General features: G+C 39.8%; 1 protein-coding gene across 3 annotated transcripts in view; it reads left to right on the top strand.

Moving 5' to 3' along the window:
- Nucleotides 1-668: 668 nt before the first annotated feature.
- The window catches only part of fnbp1l (formin binding protein 1-like), a 50,983-nt gene continuing 28,156 nt past the window's right edge, over nucleotides 669-23,495 (top strand). Inside the window, exon 1 of one of the 3 annotated variants that reach the window (XM_084910850.1) lies at nucleotides 669-829. In XM_084910850.1, coding sequence (XP_084766976.1) covers nucleotides 806-829 — 24 coding nt within the window. In that variant the 5' untranslated portion in view covers nucleotides 669-805. The remainder of the gene's footprint in view (nucleotides 830-23,495) is intronic. The other 2 variants (XM_084910848.1, XM_084910849.1) reach the window with 2 other exon arrangements.

A 23,495-nucleotide genomic window follows, 5' to 3' on the forward strand; every position in this document is an offset into this window, starting at 1 on the left:
ATCAATTGTAAATTAATTTATTATTAACACCAATAACAACCGGCTTTATAGAAATGATGTGTAATGATGGAAATATGGTAAGAGATCAGGACAAATAAAAAAATAAAAAATAATAATTAAAATACACCAAAGACAAACGAAATTAAAATATTTATCTAAACTTTGCAAACTTTACGACGCTGTTAATACTAATATTTTCATTATTGTGTGGTTTAATGGCCTGTAAAATGGGACAATGTAAATTACTTTTTATTTTAATTAATTTTAAATAAACAGTCAACAAATGCGCCAAAAGAGAGCTTCGTGAAATATGAAAATGACTGAAATTAAAATGTATTACATTGTCATACCATAAAATCTGTTTTTGTAATTTTTTCCTGCAGCATTTCGTATTATGCCGACTAAATAATTCATTCTATTTCTATACTCGAGTTTGTATCCAGTTAATACATTTAATCATTGTTTGAATTAAACTGAGCTGCTGAAAATGTGTCTTTTTTTTATTTGTATTTTTGCTTTACTATGTTCTTTCTTTATAGTTGGTTTCAGGTAAATACACTTAATATGAAAGACCTGATTAAAAATGTTCACTGAACATAAATCCGTTTTTCTCTTTGTAGATTGTCTGTGGTCCAGGGCCCCTGGAAGGGCGTCCCTGCTGATTCAGGAGGAGGAGGTGAAGGAGGTGGAGTGTGTGTTCAGTCGGCAGACAGTCGGAAGGACCGAATCCCGGCGGCCGTTTGGAGAGTCTGAGCGGGGGGAAAACTGCTTCCAGTACTGGAGAACTCAGAAAGAGGATTTCGCAATGAGTTGGGGAACGGAGCTCTGGGTACGTTTCAACTCTTCTTAAGTGTGCTTGTGAGAAAGTGCTGGGCTTGTTTTCTTTGTGTTTCGGCCCGGACACCGCCGCGACTTTGGGGCAATAGAGCGGAAGAAAGGTGCCGTGTTACCTTTTTAGCTTTGTGTCGCGGAGAGCGGCTAGGCGCTGGTGCTAGCCTGGTCGCCTGCGGTGCTGTAGCCGGCGAGGCTAAAGCTAAAGCTAATCCGAGGCGCACCTTAACGGCTGTGACAGCGGAGGAAACAATAGGCAGGCACGGCTGCAGACACACGGCCACGACAGCGAGCCGGGGTGCGGGTCACGCTGCCTCCACCACCCGGCTATTTGCCAGCTTTAATAATATCTGTGGTGGTAAATTGATTTTAAAAATTTGTTTGTTTGTCTAGCAACTTACTAAGTTGGATGTTGACGGTTTTCTTACATGTGTTACACCCAGTTTCTGGCAAGGACTCGAGGGTGGAGGGGAGAGAGACCACTGTCCTGCTCGGTCTCCTTTTAAACGAATCGCAACTTCACAGCCGTTTGATTCACTTACTAATTGGCATAACGCTTCCCTTTGTTGCCAGTTCTCCAGCCTTTTGTCCCAACTTCCATGTTACTGGAAGGAAAACATGGTTATTATAGACACACACACGGCGTTAGATGTGGACCTCACGCCGTGTGTGTCCTGCCTTTATAGTGAAATCATGGCTAAAATGTGAGTAACATTTAAATGTTACAAGTGTGTCAAACACGAGCTGCAGCTGATATTAGAAGATGAATTTTTTTACCATCCCTTTCTCAAAATAGTGTTTCTTAGTTGCAGTGTATGCAGATTTTAGCTTAAATTAATCTTGCGGTGGGGCTCCATCCTGTATTTTTTTTGGGTGTTGGCCATTACGAGCTGTGTAACCAGAAAGGCTACCAGAAGCACTCCCCCCTCTCTCTCTGTATATGTGTGTGTGCGTGTGCAGGAGGAGGAGGAGGGAGCACTTCATCTCCCCAAGATGATACTCCTCCTGCTGACCTCAGTGATTATTATCTGCATTTTAAAATAAATTCATATTTTTTTTCCTTTTCTTTTTCTTTTTGCTTGCTCAGCTCTCACATGTAACCCGATCATCTGCTACCCACAAAGAGAGATCTGTTTGGTTGTCTGAGATGCAAAAGAAAAAAAGGGGGGGAAAGACTTGGGAAATAAAGCACACATGGACTCACATATGATTTGTCAGGGGTTTGTTGGCCTCGCGTCTGCTTTGAGAGTTTCCCATTCAGTTTTTCTTCTGTGGATCAAAATCACAAAGAGATGTGAATGAATGGTGATCCACTGTGCTAATGTTGTGGTTGTGATGAGTTTGTGAGGTGCAGAAATGCATTGATATAACAAAGGAAAGCAGTAAGTCTGTGTGGGGGTTTTACATGAAATGCTCTGTCTTGTTTACCACAGCCCAAGCAGTGTACTGTATATGAGTAACAGAAAATTATGAATGATGAGATACGCTGTCACATGCTCCAGTCTGTATACCATCAGTGAAGCGCTTCCGATATGCTGACTGTAGACGCTGGCTGACACACACCGTCATAATCCCCGAGTCCACTGATGGGATTAATGTGTTGGCTGTCTGATGTCAGATTAGGGCTTATCCTCCACAAGACACCACATAAAACTGTTGATTGGCTGTTGGCTTTACAGATGACTGCCCCTCTAATGTCAGGAAGTGTGCTTTTATTTTCTGTTTTTGTTTTATTCTAAAATTGAAGTCTCAGATTTCAAATAAAAGTCTGAGAATAATAATAACAATAAAACTGTGTCCAACTAAAAGATTACAGTTGGCTTAAAAAACTGTTATTCTATGTACAGTTGGGCAAGTGGCTGCTTCACCTATTAAGATACTGGCTACATTTTGCTATATTCTAATGTGAGCAGTTCAAAACTCAATCAGATTAAAAAAAAATGAAATTCTCACATTTGGGGTGGCAGAATTTAACACTAAGTCACCCCAATCGCAGTTTGTTTGTTTGTATTTCACCCTGTATCACCTTCTTAGGTGTCGTCCCTAAATGAAACAGGAAGAAGGGAAGCCAGCGTCGTTTTCAGTGCGGCTTTGTGCTTTTACCCCACTCTTTGGCTTTAGCCCAGCTCTTTGAGACGCTACAAAGCGAGCAAGGAACATCCTATTACCTCGCTGGCTTCCTGCCGTCCGACACACACTCGTGAAGTAGGAAGCGTTTGTCTGAATTAAAGCTCTTCTGTGTGTTGTATGAGTGTGTGCGTTAGTGCCAGGATGCTGCCATGCTGTGCTTTGGTCTCTCCGGACGAGGTGAGCTGGAGGCCAGCACAGTGGAGCAGCCAAGTCTGACTGAAGGACAAGAGGCTGACGGGCGGTCGTCTCTGCTGATCGGCCAAACCGAAAGACTAGGATAAGGGGATCGAGAATGGGAAGGTGTGGGGTAGTTGGAGAAAGGACAGGCTGGACATGATTTCACTTAAAAGGCTGTCAGATGGAAAGGAGACTGATTGTCGAGGCTCAGATTCAGAACAGCGACCTGGCTTTAGCTTCATGCACAAAGGCTCACAGGACTTTGGTGCTCTTTCCTTCATCTGTCGTGCACATTTTCAGAAAAGACTCGCTATTTTGATTCTTCACATGTCACACGGGAGGTGCTGTACAGGGTAGTGGGGTTACGTGTAAATGATTTCATGCATTTAGCAAGAGGATTGTTTGCGTTCTTGGCATCAGGTGGCCTTCAGACTCATACAAGGGTGTTTGTTATCATTGCTCGTGTTGGTGATATTTATAGACTGGCCTGCAGTATATCAGAGTCTAGCGTCATCTATTTTTATGGCACTATTCTTGCTGCTTTCAGCTCTTTTTGTGTCTTTTATGCAAAAGATTAGATACTTTTGAATAATGTTGTATACAGTAGTAGTAAAAAGTATACTTACTATATGGCATTGTGCCATTATTAGAGAAAGACAAAAATCATTGGGAAATTGAACAGGGCTATACATTTTACCCAGGCTGGAATTAAACCTGAGACTCGGTGCTGACAGCTGGAAGCTGCTCCTGTTTGTTGTCTTTTGCAGCCATTCAGCTATCGATTTGCCACCAAACACCTCACATTTGCAGCTTTTATTTGTTCATTTTTTTTGTTTCATCATCATCTTTTTCTTCTTTCAGCATCTCACCCTGTCCCTCCTCTGTCACACCAACCCTCTGCATTTTCCTTCACTACATGAATCTTCTCTGTGTTCTTCCCCCCTTTCCTCCTGCCTGGCAGCTCCAATATATCCACTATCCCTCCCCAGAACAGGTCCAGCCTTTTTTCTATGAATTTGTCTCCAAATCAATCAGCCTAAGCTGTCCCTCTGATGTGCTAATTTCTAATCTTGTCCACTTTGGTCACGACTAGTGAAAATCTTAACATCTCTAGCTTGGCCTCCTGTCTTTTTGTCAGTGCCATCTCCAAACCAAACCAGCAGGACTCACTACCATCTTATAAAACTTTCCTTTCAATCTTGTTGCTATGCTTCTCTAACAAATCCCTCTGACACTCATCTCCAGCTGCTCCACCCTGTGTGCGCTCTCTTCTTATCCACTCTTGCACATTGTCTGTTGCTTTGGATGTTTAAACCCATGTATCGACCCTCAGTATCGCTGCTCCTATCTTCACCGTCTCTGTTTACCTTTCCACCTGTCTAAGTGTCAGTTGCACACATGTTTTTTGTCTTTCTTCTAGTGACTCTTATTCCTCTTCTTTCCAGAGTATTTCTGACTTTGTTGCAGTGGGTATTATTGGGCCATTTCAGTCTGAATCTTTAAAAAACAACAAGTCCCTTGATCATTTTCCAGAGTTCTCCTCACTCCTTCTCCCATTGAGGCTGTGCCTGGTTTTAGTCTGATGTCCACAGACTTCTGATAATGTCTGCTTCCAGTTTCCATTGACTGTAGCCCAGGGTCTGTTATTCTTATGATGGTATAAAACTGATAACTTAAGAGTACATCTGGTTTGCAGCATGCAGAGTAATTATTCAAATTTTATGGGGAGTTCTTAGCTTTAGTTTCTGAATGTGTAAAATATTTTGACAGCTCTGTGTGACTGTCTGTGTAGCGTAAACAGAGAACAAATCTCAGGCTTTTATGGGCAGTGTCTTCTCTTTGTCTTCCACTTTGATAGCGGAAGGTCTTTTAAGAAGGTTCCTACTGTTTAACCGGGCAGTGGTCCGGTTCGTTGCAGGTCACAGCGGGTGCGAATGATGTCATGTTGAAGCCAAGGGCAGTGGACTGGACATGACAAGCTGTTACAGTCAGGCCTGGCCAAGCTTGTCAACACATTGCATGAATGTGGAGGGGGTGTTTTTGTAGGTGCTAGTGAGAGGCACGTTGTTTTCAGCTCTGGATGTGTGACGCGACTGATGCTTGACGCCCACGTTGCTTCGTGGACGTCCTGCTTGTTAGGGTGGATGTCTTTCTTAATTAACTGAAGCTGTGCCAACACACATTTACTAAAGACGGGGACGAAGATGAAGGTGGACAGGAATGAAGGAAGTGTGAGAGAAGAAACGCTGCAGAGGGAGAAGGTTAATGATGAGAGAAGAGGGAGGTGTTGGGTGGTAGGAGGTGAATAGATGAAGGCGGATGGATTGCGTAGCAAGTAGATTTTAAAGACTTAATGGGTGAGATGCAACTCTAATCATCCTAGTGGGAAAATTTTAGTCTCACGTTTGTGTCTATCGAAATATTTGGATTCAATGACTGGAACATCTAATTTTCTAATGAAGAGATGCCAGCATGGCTCAGTAGATGTCAGTCAATCAGAAGTGGGCGCTGTTAAGAGTGTTGCTGTTAATTGTGTCTGTTTTTTGGTGCTGCGATTTAGGTTATTAGTTTATGGATTACATTAGTTATATCAGAGCTTATACGGTCTGAAATATGAATGTAGCCACTTTGCTCGCTCTCTTTTGGTTAGTAGAGAAAGCAGAAATTACTTGTGATTGTCAGCCACTGAGCATGGAGGACTATGATGGGTATTATGAACTGTGATAGTCCCAGAAATCACAAACCTACCTTGTAGTTAGAGCTGGGTGATATAAGATTTTTTTCATATCACGGTATGTTTTTTTCATTTCAGGCGATAACGATATATATCACGATATAAGCCAAATAACTATATTTGTAAGATTTAAATGTGCCGTTGCTCACAAGTAAAATGTGAAATAATCAGCAGCTTGTTTTGATTTAAATATTTATTTCCAATAATAAGTTCAACAGGGTAGATGTACCTAAGGAACATGAGACTTTTTCAGATAAATAAAGGCAAATATTGCAAACTACACAAAAGGCAGCCGCTAAAGCATTTAAGTTTCAAAATAGAACAAACAAAACAGGCTACTAAATTGTCAATTCCACTTAGAAATAAAATATTAATTCTAGAAATAAATCTTAGTTTGTTTTACAGAAGAACAGACAAAATTGACTAACTTTTGTCAATATCAAATAAACTGAGAACTAATTGGTTCGGCTCTGCGATACTTAATTTGGATTGGCTGTTCTTCTTTTCTTTTTTTAAGAGGACAAGAGAGATGAGGCCTATCGCAATAGTTTAACTTTTCTATCAAGAAAAAGTTATTTCGCAATACATATCGTAAAATACTTCCTGCTGAAGTTTTACAACTTCTCTCATCACGTATATACAGTTGTTTTGTGCATGATTTGAGAGCTCTTACTTAAACTGGACATTTTAGACCATATTTAAAGATCCCAACCACGTGTGAATGACAGTGATTTCAGTTTATTTCAGCTTTGTTTGCAGCTGTCAGAATAGAGATCGACAGACCACGTGACTTTCGCGAATTGCATGCCGGGTACTCGTGGCAAAACAATCAAAGCAATGCATCAAACGCAAGCATTTGCAGCACCGCAAAACGTTTATTCTCCGATTCCAATACCTTCTTGCTTTCTCTTTGTCCCTCAAAAAAGTTATGTACAAAATGAAGGAGAACAATGCCGGTCCGTACAAAGACAGACTTGATGAAAAGTCAAAGAAAAGATACGAGAAAAAAATCAAAGGAGTGAAAGGGTTAGAACCGTACGAGCACACAGAGTGGGCAAAATACGTTAGCGTGCTGCCCAACTTTCACCACGCTCATATTTATAATTATACGGTTCTTGGAGTGAGTGCATACACTCATGAAGTTTAGTAACTTCAGGTCACTGCAACAAGCCCAGCTACAGTTTACCGACAGATGGGTACAGGACCTTGACATGTACATGTACTGCACTGTTGGCCACCAGGGAGCAACGAATTTGGTTGCAAAAATAATTCTGGATGTGTTAAGTCTTTGAGAAAATTGGCATTAGCTCGCTCACTATGTGACCTCAGAAGAAAATTTCCTGAGAAGTTTTTAACCTTGGTTGATAGTTTCAAATCATGCTGTTGTAATAATGTTCGATTTGGATCCATCCATCAGTATAGTGACCTAAATGCTCAGCTGAAGGCTTCAATTTACTAATGTGTCTCTCACATGCATCTGTCTACGTTGCTGACAGATTTCCTGAAATTCCAAAACACAGCATATGTCTAAGCAGACTCATTGAAAACACCTGTCAGGTGTACAGAGCTTTGAAGAACTCAGAAAGACAATGTTTCAATTAGTAATCAACTAGTCTCGCTGGAAAGTGATTTTAGCACACCCTATCCCCGACGTAATGGTGAGATTTAATCAGAATCTGTGCGTTTGAATTGTGCCAGCAATGTCAGGGATGCCGTAGACAAGGAAAGGGAGACGGTGAAATGAAACAGTTGGCTACAAAAAGAAGAAAATGAATTACAGAATCACCATCCCACCTAATTTCATTCCTGCAGGCTAGCACACACACACACAAACACAGAGCCTCCTTCCTCTTGGCATTTTTACAGAATTTATCCCCACTGTTCCACTCGTCCCTTCTTTTCTTCCTTCCTCTTATCCTCCTATTGCCTCCCTCTGGATTCGATCACAGCTGCATCCATCCTCCCAGCTGTTTAGCAGTCAAGCTCCTCTTGAGTTCAGACCACAGGACACCTGTGCCCCTTTCATACCAGCACTGTGACCCAGGATGAACCCTTGTCCCATCTGTCTACATGGGTCAATGTGTGCTACATGACCTAGCTGTGTCAGAACTTATTGTTGGTGTGAACGGTACCTTTATTTGCTATTAAAGTTGTTCTTTTTTAAACTTTGGGATTGTTATTACTGTTTGTTCTTTAGCCAGGGGACTAATTGTGGTTACAAGTCTCCTGGAATTTCCGTACTGGTTCCATTTTGGGAATTGGCGAGTGACGTTTGGCCTATTTTTAGATGCATTTTAGATTTTTGACTTTAACTCATTAGCTGTGTTTCCTCATACTAATCATAAACATAACATCTTACTATTTATACATTTTGATGTTTCATCATTTATTGTGATTTATTTTCAGGAAGTATAAAGTGATTCACCACAGACAGAACCAGTTTTAGACCTTGGAGCTTAGAGTCACGACTTGTCAGAGCTGCAGCTGGGTTCAGTGTTGCGCTGTCTTCCAGGAGTCAGTCAGTCTGTCAACTGTTTATTAGTCAGTTACTTTATTAGCCAGTGGATAAAAATGCTGCTTTAGGACATGTGGAAAATTGGAAGCTGTTGGGAATTTTTCTGGTGAATTTTCCCTAGAACTCCAAACCAGTCATTACACTAAACCTCTGCTGAATGTCTGGCTGCTGTCAATCTCTGCTTGTGTAACATGAAAACAGACAATGGTAAATTTTATATTAATTCTCTTTTAATTAATTATCACAACTAGTCTTTAAGAAAATACAGCTTCAAATACAATTATATCCATGTATCTCTTTAATATATGTGTATATTTGGTTTGATTAGGTCTTTGTTTGCAATATTTTGACTTTATCTTAAACAGTCCATCAATTTAAAGGAATTAAGCTTGCTGTAATTATCAATGTAACATCTTAGAATTTGGCACTTACAACCAAGTGGAACCCACAGGGGCTGAAAAATGAAGACAGCATAGAAGATTTGAAAATTGCAGTTTCTTCACAAAGCCACCTGAGGCTGACTTTAAAAGCAAGTTAAACCCCACGGGCTCGGATTAAAATGCCAAGCCTTACAGCATCACCTTTTGGAGAATTTAAGTGGTCTTATGTGACAAAACACAGTTTACAGTGTGCAACAGCTGCTGTTTTCTTTACTGAATTTTGTAACTTTGTTTGATAAAAAACAAAACACAGTGCAACATGTTGAATCTTTAACATGGAGAGTCTAAAGTCAGTGGGGGTCTATGGCCATGACATGTGTATTTAAAGCCTGCCTGGTTGAAGTATGGTATTGAGCATGTTATGGCCTATTCCTTTTTAAAAAAATAAATAAATATGTATATTAAAAAATGTGAATAATTTTAATAAATAAAGTTTAAAAAAGGAATAAGGAACCCATTACTTGTTAATAATTAATATTGTATTACCTTTTAAGAGCAAATCCTATAACTGTGCCCGCTTATTAGTGTATGCTACATTATTTATAGCTGTGTGTAAAATTAGGTCAAATAATCGATTTACTTATTAAATATAAGCATTTTAGGTCACACTTTATAATACTGTCCCCAACCAAGGGCATAATTCCCCTGTCATTCAACAGACTTTCAATGTTCTAGAATAAGGGAGCGACAAATCCAGTTTTTCAAGGAAGCAAAGAAATGATTATACTGCAAGTATGAAATGTTCTGTGATTCAACTGTCCTTACAGTCTACTAATATGAATTTAATGAGGACTGTTCTCCCTTACCAACTTATAAGAAAAAATAAATGACATCAACATTTGCAGGCCTGTGCAACTTTATGAAGATGCAGTCTAACCTTTTTTTTTTCTTTCACCATCACTGTCCAAACATAACTTGGTGTACAGGAAGGGAGGGTCCCATGTCCTGCAAAATACCTGGAAGTTAGGCAAGGTTAAGCCACTTCATAATACAGCCTGGACCCCAAAAATACAGTGTGTGATGGGAAAATATTATTAGTTACCATGAGATTACACAGTATTTAAAACCACTTGCTTCTTGTATAATTTTCTCCTTTTCTCTAAAATACTACTTACTCAACTTACAATGACTCATTCACTACTTAAATTTACTTACCTTCTAATTAGTTCTTATTTCCTGTAAAATACACGAAGCTGGGTACTGCTTCTTTTCTTTTACTTACAGTATACATTTTTTTGTGTGCTGTAAAAACTTGACTTGTTACCTCCTTATTTTAGTGTACCAACCTTCAAGCTGAAATTCTCTTTAATGGAATAAGCCCCCTGCAATTAGTCATATTATAACATGTTTTTTTTTATCTTTGTAAATCAGGTTTTTATTTTTTTTATTTATTGATTTTTAAAATATTTTTGCTTGTGTGGTGTTACTGGGTTTCTTTCTTTCTTATTGTTATTAAATATTAAATCAACAAAATAATTAGCAGATCATCTACCTGTTAGGGAAACAGCTCAGTTGCAAGTTAGTGAGCAGAGTCCTTTTTATCAACATCCTGTTTACATCACTGTGATGACAGAAGCCACTACTACTATTTCATGTAATATAGTATTTTATATAATTATATTATTGCCTTTACATAGAAGCAGCATGCTTTGATAAATTAGATTAAAATAGATCCAAGCAAGGTTTTAATAGGCTGTGGAGTCTTTGGTGAGCCTGATAGACCATGCAGAGGGGGCTTCATAGATGATAAATGCCCTCCAGCTGATGTCCTTTGCTTGTTGTGTACTAAACATGTCAGGTGCCGGCTAAACTTGCTCACCTGCTGGACTGATGATATCTGCTGTGCGGCTGGACATGATACCAAATCGCTACAGACTTAAACACAAAACACCGGGACTTGCAGTGTTTCACAAAGACAACATCGAGACGCTCATTGTCCTCAGTTTCAAGTTTAGTGATCTTTCTCAGTGTTTTCCCTAAAGGCGTCTTCACCCTGAGAAATTTATGGCAGGCTGAGACTTGACTTAGCAATCAAGTGATGAATGTGGGAAACTCACTATTCACCAATCCATAACTGTAATCCCTGATTACAGAAGGAGGAACTTCTAATGGTGTTTTTATGGTTGTCATGCAAGCATGGCGCTTGCTGAGTTTGACGTTACATCATGTGCTGTGTGGCATAATATTTGTTGTACTTCGGTCGGTCGTGGGCCTCTCGATTTTTGCAACCTGCCGCTGCAGCTGGGTTAAAGACACAGGTGCAGGATTATGCTGGTTTTTACCTCTATATACAGAGGGAGAGGTTGCAACAGTTTGAAAACTTGAGACTATGTAAGGAGGAAACACTTGGCAAAGTCTTTGCTTCCATTGTTGAGATATTTTCTTCCTACATCAACACGTATGTGGCGGTATTGTCTGAGTGGTGAGAAATATCGTTCAGGAGAATACCGCAGCAAGCTTATGATGCCTTAACGGCTGGCATAAATAGACACAACTGTGTGATGATGTTGCTACGGCAAGCGAAGCAACAAATGGGGAGGGGTTTCTGGTGCTCTAAGAAGATAAAAAGATGAACTGTTATGGAAATTCCAACTTCACGGTCAAGTCATGGCATCGAAGGTGTGGATTAAATGGTAAAATTTGGAGACAGAATGTTGTCATCTCATGGCTGATTGGTTTGTACTGTAATTGTAACGACTCCATTCTTCTCCATTCTTATGCTAACGCACTTCATCCAACCCATCCTCTTCTGTCCCGGGATCATATTTGGACAATTCCAGCACAGATACTTTTGGTAAGGGGTTTCCCACGGGCCAAGATAAAATAGGAAGTCTTTCAAAATGGTTTAATGTCACAGAGCCTCAAATAGACTTTAGTGATGGTGAAACGCTTTTCAAAGAAGTTTTCTCCCATGGGCTGCATGTGGGAAGATGTTTTTCTTTCTGTCTGTTTGAGTTAAACTGGATGAAATCCTGGTGTGAGTAAAGTATGCGAAAGAGACAACAAAACGCTACTTATTTGGTTTTACTGATCCATGTGTAAAGTCAGGAAATTGTGAGAAATGCCTAAAATTTTGATATGTTGAGCAAAGTGTACAATTGCATAACTAAGTAAACAGAACCTGGCATAATTATTGGAATATTTTCCAGGATCATGGAGCTTAATGTTGAGATGATGAAGAGTTTTATGAAAACTTTTGTTCAGGGCTAGTGTAGTTTGCTCCTAATTCATTTTCGTCAGTGCAGTATTAGGAAATCTAACAAAAACCAAGCCTCCTATGACATCAACTGGATGTCAGTCCCACAGGTCTGATATCAGCTGTGGTTTACAAGAAACCTCTCAGTGATTTCTATAAATCCTGATTGTTTAGCTTGCTGCTCACACTGCATGGGAAAAATACAGTGGACGTATTTGTGGGGTATTTCTTGTTGTGACGTAGCATGTATGGGAATCACTGGCCTTTGTCAGAGGTTGGCCATATTTTGCATACCCTAAATATAGTGACATATTTAGAGAATGCATATACATGGCTCGAGTGAAATTAGGACAGGCCCCTCTCCCCTTTCCTGTCTTTCTTTTCTTTCACCCTCCCTCCCGTGTCCAACATACAGCCTGCTTGCATATGAGGAAACAATGCTCATTCTAGCAGCAAGAGTTTTCCCAGGCTGTTTATTTGGCCAATGAAGTTTCAGAGGCCCATAAAAATGCTGTGTTGCTACACTCTGAGCTGCTCATTTGCACATACTCGCACTAGCTGCTCAGCATGGAGGGTTGCTGGTTACCTTGGTAACCTGTCTACCAAGTACCTCCTGGTTACAGCAGGCACCCCAGACCATAATATATCAGGTAGTCAGACTGCTGAGAGTAGCAGACTACCTCCAAATTCAGGAAACATGATATGAGAGCATGTAAAAGACCTGTTATTCTTTCTTTGAAAAGTGGGAAATATACTTACTATAGCTCTTTTTTTTCTGACAGCCTTTTTTTATCCAGTACTTGATATTGTGTGAAACCCAGTGTAGTGAGATGGCAACAATAGCCTCCAAACAGGATTCATATTACTGAAGCCATTTGTGAACCAATTTAAAGCCATTTGTGACCCTGTATTGTCTCAAGGCAGTCTTCAACAAACACTACTTTATTCTCATTTAGTCTAGACTCTCCATTGTTCATTTAAACCCTCTTGGCAAGAGAAACGATGTTAAAAAGGTTAAAAAAAAGAGATGCAGTAAAGCTAGTAATGGTCTTAGTACTAACTAGGAAGGCATCCAAACCATTCTTCGTTGCTACCAGTGCTATTAAAAGTCATTGTATGATACCAAAAGTATCAATGAAATGTTTTAACATTACCTTTTATTTATAATACAAGAACTTAATATGAACATGTACTATATTGTTACTCCCTAGCAAAAATGAAATGGTTTCCTAGTCACTAGTCTGGATAAAGGTCGGATAAAAAGTGTTCCAAGTTACATTTTTAACACCGTCCTACAATTGAGTGAAATTTTCAACTGCAATAATAAGACTGTGTGGCTAAATCCAGACTGTTCATGTTTTTAAATTGAAATCTGTGTTTGAAGTCCATGTATTTCATGTATGCCTGCAGACGCTTCAGGCTCACACAATGCAATTTTCCAGCCTAATCTTCTGATTGACTCATGTTCAACTGACCATTTAGCTTGGTCAACTAATAAAGTGGTTCAGTTACTGACATTTAGTTGGCCATTAAAGCGCATGCCATACCCTTATTCCGTAGAGGGTTTGGACAGAGGATTTGGAGCATGTCTTAGCTGGCTTTTGGTAAAAAGGTGTACAGGCCGGATAGATACGCCATCAGAAAACACTGCACAAATGTTTTTGTTGCCAGACCAAAATTCCTGGAGTGATTTCTTGAAAAGAGCTCAATAAAACAGTCATTGAGCTGATATGTCAGTCAATTTACTCACGGGAAATTCTCCTAAAAAAGTGATGCAACCATTTCTCTAAAGAGAAGTCAACGATTTACTTGTCTGTGTTACATAGTGGGGTTTTCCTTGCATCATAAAGAGTATGTGACTGAGAACAGGTACTGCCCACCAACCACAGAACAGCCTAAAGTCTTTTATCTATAGCCTAAGTACTTGATAAAGAGTAAAAAAACATAAAAATAAATCTGAGTATCTATATACACACACAGGCGCGCACGACTTCAGCACAGTGAGTTTCAGTGGTTATTCACATTAACCACCACACATCCTGTTTGTGTGTGTGTGTGTGTGTGTGTGTGTGTGTGTGTGTGTGTGTGTGTGTGTGTGTGTGTGTGTGTGTGTGTGTGTGTGTCCACAATATGAAAGTGCAGGATGTGATAATTACTAAATCTGTTCAGCAGTCCACTGAGTTGTGTCATCAGGCCTGTGTGTACAATCACAAACAAACAGCTCATTCATCTCTGAAAAAAAAAAGCTCAAGCATGATCAATTTATCCAACCGCTAACTGCAAAGTGCCTTAATATCACAGTCAGGGTTCAACATGAGGGTCCAGCTGTGTGTGCGTGTGGTAGAGTGTGTGTACTGATCATGACACCTACCCAACACAGGATACATACTGGTTAATGTGGCTGACTGGAAGTTATGACGCTTGTTTTGGGTGCTGAGAGCGGGCATGTTTTTTCTTTAGACAACAAACACATCACATCGGTTTAAATCGACTCAAATCTAAAAAAAAACCCCAATTATTTTTATTGATATGGGAAAACGCTTGTGTTTGTTTACCTCTGTTGAAATGTGAATAACAAAGTAGAGTTACTATCAAGGATTGGGTCGATTATTTATGCAGCTCTTGTCTTAAAAAAATGCTAGACAAAATTATGACCCATTCCTTTCAGCAAAATAGTTCAGAGTCTCAGACAAATGTTTAAATCTGTGTGTGCCTCTCAAATGAAGAGCGCCTCACATAGCAGTATCATTGGAATATTCCTTACAATGATACCACAGTGTTCCCGTATAGCCAGTGGAAAATTTCCTTAAATAGCTTTTTAACTCAGAAAGTGCATGCCTTCAGTGGAAACATCTCAGATAACTCTTTACCCTGGTATGCATAAGTATGCAGAAATGCCCTTCTTTAGGGAGTGTCTGAGCATGATTGCACTCATCATGTGACTGTGAACAGGGTTTTTTTTCCCTTTGGTGTTTACATGTTGAAACGACAACTTGTGTAGGCCAGCCGACTGAATGTGGATCATGTGGTTTAACCATTAGCTCTATCTGATATGACTAATATATACTAGGAGGCTACAACTTGGATATAGAATAGTCATCACCTAAAGGGATTGGTAGTAGTTTCAGTTGAGAGAAGGCGTGTTAGTATTAAAAGAGCTGTCAAAAATCTGTATTTTTACTCTTTGTAATAGAGATACCACTAATGTGGCGTGGCACTAGTTAAAGATGCTGACAACAAATTTAGCAAAACAGATGGACTGATATGCTTAATATATTCCAAGTTGTAAACTTTTACTGTCTCAGTAGTGCAGAAAACTATAAACACAATGCTTTCAGCTGTTCTGAAGCTACAGTACTGAGCAAAAGTCTGGTACCGGTCTTTGAGTCGTTTGGTGCTGGGCCGCGAGAGTTGAGGCTAGGGTGAAAAATTTATGGTTTTCAGGGGTTTTATCGGTTTTTATCGCATTTTTTTTTTTTTTTTATTGTTAACTCACTTGTACTGGTTTCATTTTGTTGTATTCATCCGCGACACCTTAAAGGCCGGTTCCTGACATAAACCGGTCCGCGGCGCAAAAAAAGGTTGGGGACTGCTGTTTTACAGTGGTCTTTAGCAGTAGATCTCCAGTGAATTCTTTTTAAAATTTGTCTTTGGACCATTTTAAGAAAAATGTTTTTTGCCAAAACCATTACCCTCCCTACTGGGTGGTAACTTCTGATCTACTCGAAGTTCATGAAATACTCAGAACAGCCATTCTGGTATCAACAATTGTGTCACTTAAATCACCTTTCTTCCCCAGTTCAGTCTGAATTTCAGCTCACCGGGATGTATATATTGGGAGAGCTTCTGGAGTCCATGTTCATGCAGTATAAGTCATAACTGTCTCTTAAGACTTGTATGTCTCATGATTTACTCATGGAAGTTGGCCCTTTGCCTTTTTTTTTTAATGTAACATTACATTTACTTGATTCATACAGAATTCTTATAATTATGCTGAACTGGAAAAATGGAAAAGGAGCTGTTTCGATGAGCAAATCATGAGTAACGATGTGAGACTTAAGTCTGAGATGCATGCTCATGTAAAATAAGCACTTGCTTAAAGTTTTTCCCATTTTTGTTCTGTGTGGGTTATATTTGTTCATATTCAATATAACAAATTACAGAAGCCTTAAAAAGACAATGTAATGAGCCCAATAACTGTTCAAGCTTTGTAATAGTCATGTTTCATCAGATTGAAATCAACCCAGGATTTGAGTACCCACATACATACATGTATGTGCAACACTGAAAACATTGAATTAAGGGTAACCCTTGCTTTTCTTTTCTGAACTGAAGGCTTTCTGTCATATTTCATTGACAAATTGAGGATGGATCAGAAATTAATGAGGACGATCAGCTTACCAGAGAAAACCTTGGAAAAACCCAGAACTTGTTCTAATGGTCATCAACAACACAACATATATCAACATTTTAACTGATGTAAGGAAGTCTCAAAAGTCATCATTAAGGGTACAGGGGAGCTCATCAAATGTTGTCTTTTTTGTGGGAAAGAGTTAAACCACACAAGAAAGCCACTATAATATTTTTGTGGGCTGAGGGAGAACATGTATAGAAAGGCTGTGTAACTGTTGGTGGCTTCACATTGTAAAAATATTCAGTCCATCCTGTCACGTGCAAAAAAAAATGTCTTTTTGCACATCTGCTTGCTCTGTGAACTGATGTCATCCTCTAACACATCTGGCCTTTTAAAGGCTCCGAATAAAAGGACCCTCACACATCTGTCCAAAGGGTTTCCCCTGCTGCTCCTTTTCAGAGTCAGATGGTGACCCAGCATCACCCTTCAGTGTCAAAGGGTCGCCCGTTTTCCCCAAGCATCTTTTTCTCTGTTCACATTTTGTCTTCATTAAATATCGCAGGACAAGTGTGACTGACTGGAAAATTTTGTTCCCTTTCAGTCTTGAAAACAAACTGATAGCACTTAATTATTTATTTAATTTTTTTTAAGCAAATTACCTGAAGTTGACCAACAAGATGTTCAAAATTAAACAGCGGTCCTTTCCCCTCCCAAAAAGTTTCTGTCGTCTCCTGTGAAACACTACTACGATCTGTCACCAGCATCATCATACCTGCATGTTTTCAGTTGACATTGAAAGACTGGTTAGAATAGCCATGGACTATGTTACTTGTATTGGTAACATGGTTAAATTTTTAAAAATGTGCTATAACCAGAACTTGGTAGAACACAATCATATCATTAGATTCATATCTCTCTCTCTCTCTCTCTCTCTCTCTCTCTCTCTCTCTCTCTCTCTCTCTCTCTCTCTAGTCTAACTAGTCTATCAGGGTGTGTATGCGTGGCAGCAGGGTAGCTAGACAATGGTAGGGATCAGGTTGCAATGAAACCAGACTAGATAGGCCCATGCAGGAGTGCCCAGGTATAAGTTTGTTTTGCTCGTACAGGTATTAAATATAACATGAATGACGTGTAAGAGCAAAACCACAGTGTTTGGAATTAAAATGAGTGGGTGGTTGTGTTACCAGTTATCTATACCAGCTGTAAATAGTTTCATTCAACATTGACCAAAGGCCGTAACTTATTTGGTATTGTTAAATGTTGCCTCGTGTGTTCATTCTTTTTTTTGTTGCAACAAAATGCGAGGTTTATTTTGTTTGTTAGCATTTTTGTGTGTAGCTACAGACGATGAATGTGTAATTTCATAGTAAAAATATGCAACTATGAAAATGTTACTTTATATATCTTTGAATTTAAGCAACATTTTTTTACAAGTCACACAGTCTACTAGACTAGGCTATCTATCAGTTTTAGCTTTAATAATGGCCTATAAATGAACATTTAAGGAAGAGACATTATTTTATTTTTTATTATTATTTTATTTTAGTTAAAAGAAAATAAGTTACAGGGATTGTTGTTTTTTCATGGGACACATTGGCGCAAAGATATTCATATATTGTTCTGCTGATATGGAAAGAATACAGGAAAACAGTGTGTGAGTGTGTATCGTGGTAAATGTGGTCAGATGATAAAAAATCATCCATCCATGTTTATGATCAGCATATGACACACATGTGCACTCTGCTTAAACTAGTTTAATATTTTTTCGTCTGTCAGCAACAAAAGCTTGTTATGCACTGAGTAAGTCTGATGTGGTTAAAGTGTAACTGTTAGTGATTTATGGTTGGATTGTAATGGCAGAGGGGGAGGCAGCTTTTCTTTGACATGACCAGAAAACAGATGTGGGTTTAAGAATCAAGAACAAGAAAAATTAGAAAAAGTGCACTACATGAGTTTCTAAAAAGACACTAAATACGTAGTTTTGTTTGTTTTTAGGTGTGTGTGTGTTTTTTTTTTTTTTTTAAAGTCATTATTTGCTGGAGTTAACAGTGGCTAAATTACTGATGCAGGGGTAATACACGCCGGGGTGTTCTTCTGTGGCAGGGAAGCATTTGGTTAATGTTTAAACACATCTCAATGTTCTATCTGAAATGGCTCACTAGCTCAAGTGTAGCTGGTGTGCAGTCGTTTTTATTCTTCATTATTTCTTTGGACTGCTTAAGAACCCAGTCACAGAGGCTGGAGTCCTCTGCAACCATCTGGCAAGTATCAGTCATGAAGTAATAAACAAGTATTACTCGATCAGTTGGAAGTTGATGGCTTTTGTTGGGAAAATGACTGCTAAGCCCCCAGTCATACAGGCCTACAGACTGGTCGGTGATACCTTGGCAAGCACTTGTCGCTACGGGAAAAATGTGTATTCCTTTAACTGGTTGGCAAAACCCTTGTGATTTCTTTGGTCACTAGCACATTGCTGTGGTCATAGTTTGAGTGGAAATGACAAGGTTCTAGGCTAGCTAGTCTCAAAGCTGTAGTTTTGAAGTTGGTTTGTATCTTGGTTCAAGCTTTTTAGCAATGTACTTAAAGTCCTGCATTAGTTTTTGGAGTGTAACTAGCTTGTGCTCAGTGGAGCACCTGCTAGCATTTTCTCCTCCATAGCCTGGTAGTACTTGATGGTGTGTTTTTTTTTGTTTTTTTTTTCAAGTGCTGAAACAGATTTGTTACTTCCACCTTCAGCAGACTGATCTCAGCACAATTTCAGTTGCATAGGTTACACAGTTAGCCACTGTGTTTAACTACCATATTTTCCGCACTATAAGGTGCACTTAAAATCCTTAATTTTCTCAAAAATCGACAGTGCACCTTATGTATGAATTCTGGTTGTTCCTACTGACCTTGAACCGATTTTATGTGGTACACGGCACTAAAATATCTGTCAAAAAATGTTTTAGTACAACTTTGGTAAGCTACAAAGTTGCAATGCTTGATGGATTGTCGACCTACTGTAGTCGGGAGCCCCGCGGAGTAATGTGGGTCCAAAACTCCGTCCACTTCAGGTCCCAAAGTCAAATGAACACTGCGGCATCACTGAGAGTTAAAAACTGTCTAAAGTTTTTCATCTTTAATAAAATGATCAGCGTTGCTGCTTTACCAGGCGTAACAGTTAAGTTTAACATCCAGGCATCCATAAAAACAGAATTTATGAAATTTAACAGAGTTAGAAGTTAACAGGAAGTTAGCTCGCTAGTTTCCACCTAAACATGATATAAGCATGTTCTGACTGAGAGATTTCTGAAAAATTAAAACTTACAGCTCTGCTATCACTTCTACCATAAATGAAGACAGAAAACTAAACAGCAGTGATGTTTGTAGGGTTACTGAAGTTTGGCTAGCTGGTATATAATGTTGTGCTACGTGATCGCTAGCGAGACAGCTATGTTAGCATAACATAAACACAGTGAAGCTGGAGGATGAACGGCAACTTTTTTCCACTCGGTAAAAGTTAAGGCAAGGGTTGCCAATGGTTAGGGACAAATGCAATTGCATAGCAGGATGCTGTAAACGGACCAAACTTCAGTCAGGAGAACAACTGAGATTATTCATCCACAATACGAGGTTAGTCATTAATATACTGCAACAACATGGAATAGAGCAGCTGCGAGAGAATTCAGCATTAATGAATCAATGGTACAGAAAGGTGTTCCTACACGTGTAAGGTAACCTCTTTATATATTTATATATTATGGATTAATGGACGTTGATCTTGTATTTGATGACGTGCTTGGAAACAGATGGACATCCACTGTTGCACTGTTGCATTTTTACTTGTAAAAGTACAGTGTTTTCAACCAGCATCTGTTCCAACTTTCCATTTTTCAGTTTTTGTTAAAACATCTGTGTTTATAGTGAGTTTTTCTTTTTAAGCATCTGTAAAGCTTTTTTTCTTTCTAGATGTTTTCCTCAAAGTCACAGTTGCTGGCACACAGCAAATGCTGGTTTCTATTAAAGGGGGTCCAGGACCAATGATGGGCCAAAAATGTATGACCTGTCCGAGCCACTTAAGGATCGAGAGCACATATGCTAGAGAAGTATCTGTTGACAGTGGTTAATAATATTCTCAGTTACAATTAGGGCCGGGCGATATATCGAGGTTTTTTTTTAAAAATATCGATATATTTTTATACGAGATATAAGATGTGACAATATCCTTTATATCGATATATACGTTATAATTATAGTTGTGGAGCCATAAGTTTGCCTCTCTTTCGTCCACTTTTGTCTCTACGCAACGTTACTCCGCCTCGCCTCTCCTTCACTGAACACAACTCCCCCTCCTCCCCCATAGCTTCACCTGCAGGCAGCGACAAGATGAACACGGCAAATCTCCGTTAACGAGTTACTGCGCATCGCTCCGTGCGTGGGGCTGGACGGCGTCAACGTGCTAACGAGCTAACCACGCTAACGAGCTAACCACGCTAACGCCATGCAGCCCACAGGGGCTGCACAGCCTAAAATCCTTTCATTTTCTCAAAAGTTGACAGTGCGCCTTATGTATGAATTCTGGTTGTGCTTGATGACCGCGAACCGATTTTATGTGGAACACAGCGCTCAGCAATCTGTCAAAAAATGTTTTAGTACAACTTTGGTAAGCTACGGAGCTGCACCGCTTGATGGATTGTCGGAGCATTACGGCTACCGAGGAGGAGCCTCGCGGAGTGATACGTACTGTGCTTCAACGTAATATTACCGTATTGTGTGTGTATAAGGACCATAAATGGCACCTGAAGCGGATTTCAAACTCCAGGCTGTCAGTCACGCAGTAGAAGTTGGGAACAGAGCAGCTGTGAAATCTTTGTTATTATGCTCAGCATCTGTTAGTTTATATTTTGACTGCACAATTGTGAGCTTTTTGTTATGGACAAAAACAACATAGTTTTCTTTTATTTATGGAGCATTATTATTTAATAAATGCTCATAATTTATTTTTGAGTAGTTTTTTTCATGTACATCTATGCTGTATGTTAATAAAAGTGCCTGTGTGACATCTGGGACACAGCTTTGACTAAGAACTCTCTTTTTGTTCTTACTTTATGGCTTTAAAAAAATATCGAGATATATATCTTATATCGCCATCCAGCTAAAAAATATCGAGATATGAATTTTGGGTCATATCGCCCAGCCCTAGTTACAATCCAATTTCTTTGCTTTGAACCTCTGCGGATGCCAAGTCATGGTTGCAGTCATGTGAAACCAATTAATAGTTTCCTCTGTAATAACTGCACACATCTGTGAACTCTTGGAGATAATCCTCAAATCTGACAGTAAACACGCAGACTGAAAAACAAATGCTCTGACTATCACATGAGAGGAAACACCCGTGTGCTCACCTCAACCGAACCATTTGCAGTGGTAAACAAAAACACACACCCTGACTGGACAAGAGCTTAGCGGGTTTACATGGGAAAACAGTCTCAGTGTGTGTCTGCAGGCCTGAAGCAGCTCACTGACTCAGAGCAGAGTGTAATCCACAAGAGTCACCGATTCGTTTTAATCCACCAAAATGATCTATAATTTGGACACCTGTGAATCACAGAGTTCCTTTAAGGTTTGTGTGGATAGGCAAGTTTGTTTGTGCAGGGTCACAGTGATGCATGCACTGGTTTCTATTTCTGCTGGGCAAAGAATGAGGCCTGCAAGGGAAAACAAATAGTAGTAGAGGTATAGGTGTGTGTTTTTGCGCATGTGTTTACAGTGTGTAGATAAAAACTGTGTGAAAGGCTCAATTAACTATCTCAGTTAACTGTGCAACCTGGCTAATCTATCCAAACCCCCCGTACTGTATTTTTGTTGCTGGTTTGAAAGCTAGAAGCTGCGTACGAGAACAGGTGAAAGAACGTGCAGTGCTGTGTGGAGTACTTAAGCATTTAGTAAACCCTCCACCACAGAATCATACTAATGGGATAGAAGAGCTCTCTGAGTGCTCTCTGGGGAGTCAGAGTTCGAAAAACTGAATAAAACCTGTAGCAGAGAGTGAAATGGGTTCAAGAAGCTGGCTGTTCCTGCTGTCTGCAGCACAGTTAAGGAGGTAAAGTCGACGGCATGCCAGAGCCCCCGTCTGCTTTGCCCTTAGATGGCAATTGGATGCTGTTCAACCCAACAACCTTACAGCAACAAACCCAAGTCTATTCAAATCCACATGCTCACATCAAGGGAAAAAGCAATGTGTGTGTGTTTGTGTAACATTCAGGTACACACACACTATGTGTTTTTACCTCTTGCTCTCTAACAGGGCTGAAGGTAGCCAGGAGTTTTACGCTCAAAATGAACCCACTTTTATTTTTGATGGAGATAAAACAAAATAAAAGACAAAAAGACATTTTGCTATCCTGTTTTTTGGGTTGTTTTTTTTTAGTATTTGACTTGATCAGTATCCTCAATAAATCTAAAATCTGCTGGGCTTCTTCTGCTGGGCTGTGGTTGTCATGGCTCACCATCTGCGTCCCTGTATGCAGACTTAGACAAAATAATTATCTCAAACAGGGCTCATGCACCAATCTTCCTCCTGTTATCCACTTGTTTTTCTTACCTCCTCTCGCTCTCCAGGCCTCTCCTCCCTCACGCTCCCTCTTCAGCCTCCAACACACACATTTCTGTCTCATCTCCCCACCACATTCCTGGTAGAAATGTCTTTTTTTCTTTTTTTGGTTGTTTTTGGGTAGCGTGAGCGCAGATAGACACAGTAAACACACACACACACACATACACACAGTGCAGACATAGCCTGAGGGTCTTCAGTGTGATGCCAGTATTTCAGACAAGTTGACATTTCCCACCCAGTGTCTGCCTTGTGCACACCAGTGTGTGTGTGTGTGTGTGTGTGTGTGTGTCTGCGTCTGTGTCTGCCTTGTGCACACCAGTGTGTCTGTGTGTTTGTGCGTGCGCGCACCACACTCTTGAATGAAACAGTGTGTAATTAGTCTATTGTCTTAGTAGTATTCTCTATGCTAATTAACCTCGCGTTATCCCGTTGAATGCTCCCAGGCTGGCTGAGTATCTGATTGGCTTTGGAAGTGCCGTGTGGCCGTCTGATTGGTTAGCAGGAGGTGTATTTGCTATAT

Source organism: Perissodus microlepis, chromosome 17 (genome assembly GCF_051167445.1).
Source record: "Perissodus microlepis isolate ML-2025 ecotype Zambia chromosome 17, ASM5116744v1, whole genome shotgun sequence".
NCBI lineage: Eukaryota > Metazoa > Chordata > Actinopteri > Cichliformes > Cichlidae > Perissodus > Perissodus microlepis.